General features: G+C 42.4%; 1 protein-coding gene across 1 annotated transcript in view; it reads right to left on the bottom strand.

Annotated features, from left to right (window-relative positions):
- Nucleotides 1–12,364, bottom strand: part of LOC124012255 (collagen alpha-1(XVI) chain-like) — a 140,747-nt gene that overhangs the window by 33,029 nt on the left and 95,354 nt on the right. Inside the window, exons 25-37 of the mRNA XM_046325728.1 lie at nt 10,887–10,940; nt 9,892–9,942; nt 9,629–9,763; nt 9,174–9,209; nt 8,196–8,303; nt 7,111–7,233; nt 4,005–4,058; nt 3,542–3,583; nt 1,453–1,488; nt 1,266–1,319; nt 986–1,054; nt 716–769; nt 215–241 (exon numbers count right to left, since the gene is read on the bottom strand). Of these exons, the coding sequence (XP_046181684.1) occupies nt 215–241; nt 716–769; nt 986–1,054; nt 1,266–1,319; nt 1,453–1,488; nt 3,542–3,583; nt 4,005–4,058; nt 7,111–7,233; nt 8,196–8,303; nt 9,174–9,209; nt 9,629–9,763; nt 9,892–9,942; nt 10,887–10,940 (843 nt within the window). The remainder of the gene's footprint in view (nt 1–214; nt 242–715; nt 770–985; nt 1,055–1,265; nt 1,320–1,452; nt 1,489–3,541; nt 3,584–4,004; nt 4,059–7,110; nt 7,234–8,195; nt 8,304–9,173; nt 9,210–9,628; nt 9,764–9,891; nt 9,943–10,886; nt 10,941–12,364) is intronic.

Genomic DNA, 12,364 nt, shown 5'->3' with positions numbered 1-12,364 from the left:
GTGTGTGTGTGTGTGTGTGTGTGTGTGTGTGTGTGTGTGTGTGTGTGTGTGTGTGTGTGTGTGTGTGTGTGTGTGTGTGTGTGTGTGTGTGTGTGTGTGTAAGCACCTGCCTATGTCTGTGTGTGTGTGTGTGTGCTGGTGAAGCATCCCCAGTGATTACCATCTGTTACCCCCTGCCTCCAAACCTCTTAATCTTCAGAAATGCTAGGTTTACCTTGTCCCCCTTGGCTCCGTCAGTTCCCTGCAAGACAGAACACACACACACACACACACACACACACACACACACACACACACACACACACACACACACACACACACACACACACACACACACACACACACACACACACACACACACACACACACACACACACACACACACACACACACACACACACACACACACACACACACAGAGAGTTAGTGTGGCCTTGTCATTGCAGACGATAAAGCTTGCAAGGAAAGTAGTCAGGAGCAGAGAGGGGCGACAGGAGACACTATGGCTCTGTTATGGATTGAGGCGGCTTTCATTAGCTATTAGACTAAATATAATCATCTTTAAACTTTAAAAACACTGACTCTGAGTCTGTAGAAACTAGTGATCTTAGCTCACACACTATTACACAGTACTATGAAAGGTGTACAATTCACACTGACTACACAATTCCAATACTATGTGAGTGTGTTGTGTTTTCAATGTGACGCCACTCACATCTCTTCCATCAGCTCCTGGGATTCCATTGGATCCACCTTTGCCGTCTTTACCCTGGGTTGGGAATGGGATAAGTATGGAGGCAGCAATCAGTCAATGGCTTTGACTAGAATTAATACACACACGCACACACACACACACACACACACACACACACACACACACACACACACACACACACACACACACACACACACACACACACACACACACACACACACACACACACACACACACACACACACACACACACACACACAGATCTCTTACCTGGGGTCCTGTAACACCTACACCCATGGGCCCCTGTGGCCCTGGAGGCCCCTCCTCTCCTCTAGGACCCTGTAAAAAGCAAATACATACACACAAGAATGAGAACTTTGTGGCTGTGTGTGTGTGTTTATGTGTTGATGCACGTATAATGTATGTGTGTGTGTGTGTGTGTGTGTGTGTGTGTGTGTGTGTGTGTGTGTGTGTGTGTGTGTGTGTGTGTGTGTGTGTGTGTGTGTGTGTGTGTGTGTGTGTGTGTGTGTGTGTGTGTGTGTGTGTATACCATGTCCCCAGCAGGCCCAACTGGTCCAGTAAGTCCTCTAATTCCCTGAGGACCCTGTAGAGGAGCAGTATGATGCAAATTAACATGATAGAAGGAGACTACAGAGACCATTATACAGTACATACTAGAGGCAATCATATTTAATATGTATTTCATCATTATTTCATCTAATATTTTTTGGACTTACTGCCACCCCTGGTAGGCCTCTGGGTCCTTCTGCTCCCTGAAAATAGAAGAGAGAGAGAGCGAGAGAGCGAGAGAAAGGTTTAAAGAGATGGGTGGTGAGTTGAGCTTAGAGACAAACACATGATTCATCAACAGTAGAACAATGGCTGAACCTTCATGAACAAGTCTGGATATTGTCTTCCTCATTCCATCTCTCATTCCCATCACACATGCTCTCGTTGCTTCGTGTGTATGTGTCTCGTGTGTGAGCGTGAGTTTGTGTGTGTGTTTGTACACAAACCTGCATGTGTGTGTATACAGTATATCTGACTACCTATACACTTGAGGAATGTTAGCATGTTGATGCAGACTGTGAGCATGTTGATCCTGAAGTAATGTTAACACTTTGTCCCAGAAGGAATGTTAAGATGTCGACCCAGAAGGAATGTTAGAATGTTGACCCAGAAGGAATGTTAACATGTTGATCCAGAAGGAATGTTAACATGTTGATCCAGAAGGAATGTTAGCATGTTGATCCAGAAGGAATGTTAGCATGTTGATCCAGAAGGAATGTTGATACAAATGATGTGGAAACAACATTTATTCAACCAGCCCAGTGGGTATGTGGGTAATAAAAAAAATGTAAGTATGGGAAAGCTTCAGAAAAACAGCACCAAAAATGTATTTTGACGTGAGCAATCTCTTCAATGTTTACGAGTCAAACTCATTCCACTGTGGGTCGAGTGTCTGCGGGTTTTCGCTTCTCCCTTGTACTCGATTGATGAATTCTTTGGACACTGTGTTAACTAACCTCCAAATGAGCTTCAATGCCATACAACTCTCCTTCCGTGGCCTTCAACTGCTCTTAAACCCTAGTGAAACTAAATGCATGCTTTTCAACCGTTCGCTGCCTGCACCTGCCCGCCCGAATAGCATCACTAGTCTGGACTGTTCTGACTTACAATATGTGGACACTACAAATACCTAGGTGTCTGGTTAGACTGTAAACTCTCCTTCCAGACTTATATTAAACATCTCCAATCCAAAATTACATCTAGAATCGGCTTCCTATTTCGCAACAAAGCCTCCTTCACTCACGCCGCCAAACATACCCTCGTAAAACTGACTATCCTACCGATCTTCGACTTCGGCGATGTCATTTACAAAATAGCTTCCAATACTCTACTCAGCAAACTGGATGCAGTCTATCACAGTGCCATCCGTTTTGTCACCAAAGCCCCTTATATCACCCACCACTGCAACCTCTATGCTCTAGTCGGCTGGCCCTCGCTACATATTCGTTGCCAGACCCACTGGCTCTAGGTCATGTTTATGCTAGGTAAAGCTCCGCCATATATCAGCTCACTGGTCACGATAACAACACCCACCCGTAGCACGAGCTCCAACAAGTATATCTCACTGGTCATCCCCAAAACCAACACCTTTGGCTGCCCTTCCTTCCAGTTCTCAACTGCCAATGACTGGAACAAATCGCTGAAGCTGGAGCCTTTTATTTCCCTCACTAACTTTAAACATCAGCTATCTGAGCAGCTAACCGATCGCTGCAGCTGTACATAGCCCATCTGTAAATAGCCCACCCAATCTACCTACCTCATCCCCATATTGTTTTTATTTACTTTTCTGCTCTTTTGCACACCAGTATTTCTACTTGCACATCACCATCTGCTCATCTTTGACTCCAGTGTTATTTGATAAATTGTAATTTACTCCACTACTATGGCCTATTTATTGGCTTACCTCCTCACGCCATTAGCACACACTGTATATAGACTTTATTTTTTTATATTGTGTTATTGACTGTACGCTTGTTTATTCCATGTGTAACTCTGTGTTGTTGTTTGTGTCGCACTGCTTTGCTTTATCTTGGCCAGGTCGCAGTTGTAAATGAGAACTTGTTCTCAACTAGCCTACCTGGTTAAATAAAGGTGAAATAAAAAATAAATAAAAATAAGGTCACTGATTAGTAAAGAACTCCCCTCACCTGGTTGTCTAGGTCTTAATTGAAAGGAAAACCCCAAAACCATTAACCACTAGGCCCTCCATAGAATGAGTTAGACACACCTGACCTAGATGTTAAAAACATGTCTTACCTGATGGCCTGGGATGCCCACCCCTTCAACTCCTGGGTCACCCTACAGGGAGCAGCACAGACACACACACTGAGTCAGCACAGACACACACACTGAGTCAGCACAGCCACACACACTGAGTCAGCACAGACACACACACTGAGTCAGCACAGACACACACACAGTGAGTCAGCACAGACACACACACTGAGTCAGCACAGACACACACACTGAGTCAGCACAAACACACACACTGAGTCAGCACAGACACACACACAGTGAGTCAGCACAGACACACACACAGAGTCAGCACAGACACACACAGTGTGTCAGCACAGACACACACAGTGAGTCAGCACAGACACACACAGTGAGTCAGCACAGACACACACACTGAGTCAGCACAGACACACACACTGAGTCAGCCACAAGTGGAATTCACACCAACCCTTGTACGTGTGCATGGCAAATGATCATACTGTACCTGGCTTCCTTTTGGTCCTATAGGCCCTTGGACACCGGGAAGACCTGGTTTGCCCTGGTAGATGGAGAGATAGAAAGACAAGATAGAGAAGACAAATAAAGAGTGTGTCACAAGTTTGGACACACTCTGCGCTCATTAAAGTTTTTATTCTAATTTTGTATTCTATTTTCTACATTGTAGAATAATAGTGAAGAAATAAAAACTATTAAATAACACATATGGAATCATGTAGTAACAAAAAAAGTGTTAAACATCAAAAAATATTTTATATTTGAGATTCTTCAAAATAGCCTCTCTTGCCTTGATGACAGCTTTGCAAACTCTTGGAATTCTCTCAACCAGCTTCATGAATAAGTAGTCACCTGGAATGCATTTCAATTAACTTCTTGGTGACAGGGGGGACATATTGAGTAGCTTGGATGAATAAGGTGCCCAGACTCTGTCCCAATATATGCATATTATTAGTATAATTCGATAGAACATTCTGAAGTTTCTATAACTGTTTGAATGAAGAGTCTGTGAGTATAACAGAACTCATATGGCAGGCGAAAACCTGAGACAAATCCAACCAGGTAGTGGGAAATCTGAGGTTTGTAGTTTTTCCAACACTTTGCCATTCCAATATACAGTGTAAATTGGGTCATATTGCACTTCCTAAGGCTTTCACTAGATGTCAACAGTCTTTAGAACTTGGTTTGAGGATTCTACTGTGAAGTGGGGGTGAATGAGAGGGGATTGAGCCAGGTGTCTGGCAGAGTGCCACAGGCTCGTGACGCGCGGTCGCGAGAGAGTTAGCTCTCGTTCCATTGCTTTTCTACAGACATAGGAATTCTCCGGTTGGAACATTATTGAAGATGTATGATAAAACATCCTAAAGATAGATTCTATACTTAGTTTGACAGGTTTCTACGGGCTGTAACGGAAAGTTTTGAACTTTTCGTCCGACGTTCGGCTGGACCTGAACGCGCGTTTGGATTTATTTACAAAACGCCCTAACAAAAGAAGCTATTTGGACATAAATTATGAACTTTATCGAACAAATCAAACATTTATTGTGGAACTGGGATTCCTGGGAGTGCATTCTGATGAAGATCATCAAAGGTAAGTGAATATTTATAATGCTATTTCTGACTAATGTTGACTACACAATATGGCAGATATCTTTTTGGCTGCTTTGTTGTCTGAACGCTGTACTCAAGATTATTGCATGGTTTACTTTTTCCGTAAAGCTTTTTTGAAATCAGACACAGTGGTTGCATTAAGGAGAAGTATATCTCTAATTCCATGTATAACACTTGTATTTTCATCAACATTTATGATGAGTATTTCTGTAAATTGATGTGGCTCTCTGCAAAGTCACGGCATGTTTTAGAACTATGGACGTAACGCACTAATGTAAAATTAGATTTGTTTTATATAAATATGCACTTTATCGAACAAAACATACATGTATTGGGTAACATGAAGTCCTATGAGTGTCATCTGATGAAGATCATCAAAGGTTAGTGATAAATTTGATCTCTATTTGTGCTTTTTGTGACTCCTCTCTTTGGCTGGAAAAATGGCTATGTTTTTCTGTGACTTGGTGGTGACCAAACATAACCGTTTGTGGTGCTTTCACTATAAAGCCTTTTTAAAATCAGACACTGTGGCTGGATTAATGAGAATTTTATCTTTAAAATGGTGTAAAATACTTGTATGCTTGAGGAATTTTAATTATGAGATTTTTGTTGTTTTGAATTTGGCGCCCTGCACTTTCACTGGCTGTTGGCGAGGTGGGACGCTACCGTCCTGAATATCCAAGACAGGTTTTAACAGGTATGCCCTGTTAGAAGTTAATTTGTGGAATTTCTTTCCTTCTTAATGTGTTTGAGCCAATCAGTTGTATTGTGACAAGTTAGGGGTGGTATACAGAAGATAGCCCTATTTGGTAAAATACCAAGTCCATATTATAGCAAGAACAGCTCAAATAAGCAAAGAGAAACGACCGTGCATTATTACTTTAGGACATGAATGTCAGTCAATCCGGAAGATTTCAAGAACTTTGAAGGTTTCTTCAAGTGCAGTCGCAAAAACCGTCAAGTGCAATGATGGAACTGGCTCTCATGAGGACTGCCACAGGAAAGGAAGACCCAGAGTTACTGTACCTATGCTGCAGAGGACAAGTTCATTAGAATGAACTGCACCTCATATTGCAGCCAAAATAAATGCTTCACAGAGTATAAGTAACAGACACATCTCGACATCAACTGTTCAGACTGCATGAATGAGGTCATCATGGTTGAATTGATGCAAAGAAACCACTGCTATAGGACACCAATAATAAGAAGAGACTTGATTGGGCCAAGAAACATGAGCAATAGACATTAGACTGGTGGACATCTGTTCTTTGGTCTGATGAATCCAAATTTGAGATTTTTGCTTCCAACCACGTCTTGTGAGACGCAGAGCAGGTGAATGGATGATCTCGGATGATTCTGCATGTGTGGTTTCCACCGTGAAGCATGGAGGAGGAGGTGTGATGGTGCTTTGCTGGTGACACTGTCAGTGATTTATTTATAATTCAAGGCACAGTTAACCAGCATGGCTACCATAGCATTCTGCAGCAATACGCCATCCCGTCTGGTTTGCGCTTAGTGGGACTATCATTTGTTTTTCAACAGGACAATGACCCAACACACCTCCAGGGTGTGTAAGGGCTATTTGACCAAGAAGGAGAGTGATGGAGTGCTGCATCAGAGTGAATGAAAAGCAGCCAACAAGTGCTCAGCATATGTGGGACCTCCTTCAAGACTGTTGGAAAAGCATTCCAGGTGAAGCTGGTTGAGAGAATGCCAAGTGTGTGCAAAGCTGTCATCAAGGCAAAGGGTGTTAGTTTGAAGAATCTCAAATATAAAATATATTTTGATTGTTTAACACTTTTTTGGTTACCACATGATTCCATATGTGTTATTTCATAGTGTTGATGTCTTCACTATTATTCTACAATGTAGAAAAAAAATAAGAAAAACCCTTGAATGAGAAGAGGTGTCCAAACATTTCACTGGTACTGTATGTGTAGAGCTAAAACAGTACATCTCAAAGGTCAGTCATGCTGCAGACTTACATGTTTCCCTGCTTTCCCCTCTCCTGGGGGTCCCGGGTTGCCCCTCTCTCCCTTGGCTCCCTGCACCTCTCCTACACCCATCTGCCGTCCAGAGACAGGCGCACAGCTCTCACACGCATCTCCCTGGTGATAGATACAACACAACAACAGTCAACAAGAGAGAGAACAGTCTGGGTGAGTTGGTTACATTATATAGTTAGACAGGCAGACAGACAGACTATAGATAGACGCAACGTCAGCACAAGAACTGTTCGGAGGAGGAATAATGGTAAGGGGCTGTTTTTCATGGTTCGGGCTAGGTCCCTTAGTTTCAGTGAAGGGACATTTTAATGCTACAGCATAACAATGACATTCTAGACAATTCTGAGCTTCCAACGTTTTGGCAACAGTTTGGGGAAGGCCCTTTCCTGTTTCAGCATGGCAATACCCCCATGCACAAAGCGAGGGCCATACCGAAATGGTTTGTCGAGATTGGTGTGGAAGAACTTGACTGGCCTGCATAGAGCCCTGATCTTAACCCCATCGAACACCTTTGGGATGAATTGAAACGCCGACTGCGAGCCAGGCCTAATCGCCCAACACCAGTGCCCGACCTCACTAATGCTCTTGTGGCTGAATGGAAGTAAGTCCCCGCAGCAATGTTCCAACATCTAGTGAAAAGCCTTCCCAGAAGAGTGGAGGTTGTTATAGCAGCAAAGGGGGACCAACTCCATATTAATACCCATGATTTTGGAATGAGATGTTTGACGGTCATGTAGCGTAGATAGATATATATTTAATTAGTTCTTTAGTTAGATAGATAGTTTGATTGTTAGTTAGATAGTTAGATTGTTAAATAGTTAGTTAGTTCATCTGCTATACATGGTGTTGAAGATAGTTTATTTAATTAACAGCCTTATATAGCATTATCTTTAATAAGCTTATGCAATCTTATATTCACAATCTATATAGGCATAAGGATACGTTATAAGATAGATATCTTGGACAGATAAGGGAGATGGACGGATAAACAGCCAGAAAGCCAGCCAACTAACCATCCAGATAGTCAGGCTGACTCATTGATTGGTTGGTTGGGTGTTCCATACCTTCTCTCCCTTCAGTCCAGTTAGTCCATCCCGACCAGGCTCTCCAGGCAGGCCCTGGGTTCCATGGGTGCCGGCTAATCCTTGGTCTCCCTGCTCACCCTGGTCGCCCTAGCAACAGAGACATATACATTTGATCAACAATAGGGATCTGGTCTGTGACTCGTACTTGAACATTTATAAAAAGAGATAATATAACTATAGTCCAAAAATCATTCAAGCCATGTCTATGAATGAAGACTAATTATCAATAGGCTTAATCTGGGTTTGTGATACCAGATTCTTCAATTGTATTTTAACTGGCAGTCTTAGCTCAGTGCTACAGATTCAAGGTGGTCCGACTGACTCCTCAGAGGTCCTACATTTTTTTAAGGTGGGCTAATTTTCCAGTGGACTTCCCAGTTTATAGGGACTACGGTTATTTAAATTGGACCAAGCCCTCCGGGGACCTAAAGTTAATTTAAGATGGACTCATTTGCGAATGGGACCGGAGGCTTTTCTAGTTTTTCCTAATGACATTTCCTGGTTTAAGGTGGTCTGAGGACCCCAGAGGCACGAGTTAATCTAATGTAGTCTGATTTCTCTGCAGTCGTTTTAGGGGTATCTGCTCATTTAAGGAGGACTAAAGTACCTGGAGATATTAGATGATTTAAGGTGGTCTAGTCTGCTTGTTCCCTTGGGCAACAGGCTACATTCAAAATAGACTAATTCCCCTGGGTTATTCAATGTCTTATTTAAGGCGGACTGATTTTCCTGTGGACATTATGTTAACTAAGGTACTGAGTTCCCTAGGGACATCATTTAAGTCAATGTGATTGGATTTCTCTGCAGGCAACAAGGCTATTTAAGGTGGACTGAATTCCCCAGAGGCTTTGTCACATATCTTGGCACTAGCTGAGAATGACTACATTACTGTCCCTTCGCATCTTTCAATTCTATTCAGAGACTTTTACAAAGAAAAACCTGTAATGAAGAACTTACCTTCTCTCCCCTTAGACCATCACGACCTGGCACACCCTGTACAAGGAGACAGGAAAAGACAGAGATTTAGAGTCATACGCACCTATAAGATTATGCATGCGCAGCACGCACACACACACACCTGTGCAAGCCTCTACCCATTCAGATATAAACCCGTTGACACAGAGGCCCATGTAATTAAGCTGTGAGACACAGTATCTTACAATTTCATTGAGATTTATAGCTCACCTTGGCGTATCCTGTGGTAGGTGGGGGATTACCTGCATATGTCACGACTTTGCCAATATTTAAGTTGCAGACATACAGTGATCTAAGGTCAGTTTGGTGTTTTTAGTGGCATGTGTATGTTGTTGGCTTAGTCATGTTAGACAAGCATGGTCAAAGTAATGCAAACCAGGTCGACAAAGTAGGCAGAGTCCTCATAGCCCTCTTCTCTCCAGGTAGAGGGGTCTCACCTGTTTGCCGTCGGTGCCCTCTCCTGCAGGCCCGGCGGGCCCTGGAGGGCCAGTTTCACCCGCTAGCACCTTGACGGAGGACGTCCCACTGCCCACCTCAGAGGGAGAAGACTGGCACACCCCACACGACGCACCCTGGGGTAGAGGGGAGAAACACTGGCTTAGGACTGTTGGCAAAAGAAACACACGCACACACGCATACAAACGTATAGACATACTTTCATGTGTAAAGATGTATGCACACAAACTAACACACACTTCACCTTCTCTCCTTTAGGGCCTGCAGTTCCTAGACCAGGAATCCCTGGATCTCCCTGTCAAAAGAATCACATACCAAAACACAACACATCAAACCAAAACATAACATAACACATCATACCAAAACACAACATAACATACCAAAACACAACACATCAAACCAAAACATAACATAACATATCATACCAAAACATAACATATCATACCAAAACACAACGTAATATAACACATTATACCAAAACATAACATAACACATCATACCAAAACACAACATAACATACCAAAACACAACATAACAAATCATACCAAAACACAACATAATATAGCATATCATACCAAAACACAACATAAAACAACATAATATAACACATCATACCAAAACACAACATAACATAACACATCATACCAAAACACAACATAACATATCACATCATACCAAAACACAACATAACATAACACATCATACCAAAACACAACATAACATAACACATCATACCAAAACACAACATAATATAACACATCATACCAAAACACAACATAACATAACACATCATACCAAAACACAACATAACATACCAAAACACAACATAACATACCAAAACACAACATAACACATCATACCAAAACACAACATAATATAACATATCATACCAAAACACAACATAACATACCAAAACACAACATAACACATCATACCAAAACACAACATAATATAACATATCATACCAAAACACAACATAACATACCAAAACACGACATAACACATCATACCAAAACACAACATAACATAACACATCATACCAATACACAACATAACATAACACGTCATACCAAAACACAACATAACACATCATACCGAAACACAACATAACACATCATACCAAAACACAACATAACACATCATACCAAAACACAACATAACACATCATACCAAAACACAACATAACATGATGACATCACCCAGTATTAGATGTAGTGTTTGTTAGCTCCACCCTCTCACCTGTATCCCCTTCAGTCCATCCTTGCCACTAGGTCCTCTGGGTCCAGCTTTGCCCTATAAGATACATATAATGCCTTCAGAAAGTATTCACAACCCTTAACTTTTCCACAACCTGAATTTAAAATGGATTAAATTGAGATTTTGTGTCACTGGCCTACACACAATAATCCATAGTGTCAAAGTGGAATTATGATGTTTAATTTGATTTTTATAACAAAAAAATAAAAGGTCAAATCTGACAAGTCTTGAGTCAATAAGTACTGAACCCCTTTGTCATGGCAAGCCTGAATAAGGTCAGGAATAAAATTGTGCTTAAAAAGTCACATAATAAGTTGCATAGACTGTGTGTGCAATAGTAGTGTTTAACATGACTTTTGAATGACTACCTCATTCATCCTTGCCCTCTAAATACACCTCTGCTGTTTTCAACCAAGATCTCAGCGATCACTGACTCATTGCCTGCATCCGTAATGGGTCAGCGGTCAAACGACCACCACTCATCACTGTCAAACGCTCCCTGAAACACTTCAGCGAGCAGGCCTTTCTAATCGACCTGGCCAGGGTATCCTGGAAGGAGATTGATCTCATCCCGCCAGTAGAGGATGCCTGTTTTTTTTTAAATGCCTTCCTCACCATCTTAAATAAGCATGCCCCTTTCAAGAAATTTAGAACCAGGGACAGATATAGCCCTTGGTTCTCTCCGCATCTGACTGCCCTTAACCAACACAAAAACATCCTATGGCGTTCTGCATTAGAATCGAACAGCCCCCGTGATATGCAACTTTTCAGGGAAGCTAGAAACCAATATACACAGGCAGTTAGAAAAGCCAAGGCTAGCTTCCTGCAACACAAACTCCAAAAAGTTCTGGGACGCTGTAATGTCCATGGAGAATAAGAGCACCTCCTCCCAGCTGCCCACTGCACTGAGGATAGGAAACACTGTCACCACTGATAAAGCACCTATAATTGAGAATTTAAATAAGCATTTTTCTACGGCTGGCCATGCTTTCCACCTGGCAACCCCTACCCTGGTCAACAGCACTGCACCCCCCACAGCAACTCGCCCAAGCCTTCCCCATTTCTCCTTCTCCCAAATCCAGTCAGCTGATGTTCTGAAAGAGCTGCAAAAATCTGGACCCCTACAAATCAGCCGGGCTAGACCATCTGGACTTTATAAAATTATCTGACAAAATTGTTGCAACCCCTATTACTAGCCTGTTCAACCTCTCTTTCATGTCGTCTGAGATTCCCAAAGATTGGAAAGCAGCTGCGGTCATCCCAGTCCTAAAAGGGGGGGACACTGACCCTAACTGCTACAGACCTATATCTATCCTACCCTGCCTTTCTAAGGTCTTCGAAAGCCAAGTCAACAAACAGATTACCGAACGTTTCGAATCCCACCGTACCTTCTCCGCTATGCAATCTGGTTTCCGAGCTGGTCATGGGTGCACCTCAGCCATGCTCAAGGTCCTAAATGA

The sequence above is a fragment of the Oncorhynchus gorbuscha genome, linkage group LG24 (genome assembly GCF_021184085.1).
Source record: "Oncorhynchus gorbuscha isolate QuinsamMale2020 ecotype Even-year linkage group LG24, OgorEven_v1.0, whole genome shotgun sequence".
In the NCBI taxonomy this organism is placed as follows: Eukaryota; Metazoa; Chordata; class Actinopteri; order Salmoniformes; family Salmonidae; genus Oncorhynchus; species Oncorhynchus gorbuscha.
This window is presented reverse-complemented; position numbering and strand designations above follow the sequence as displayed.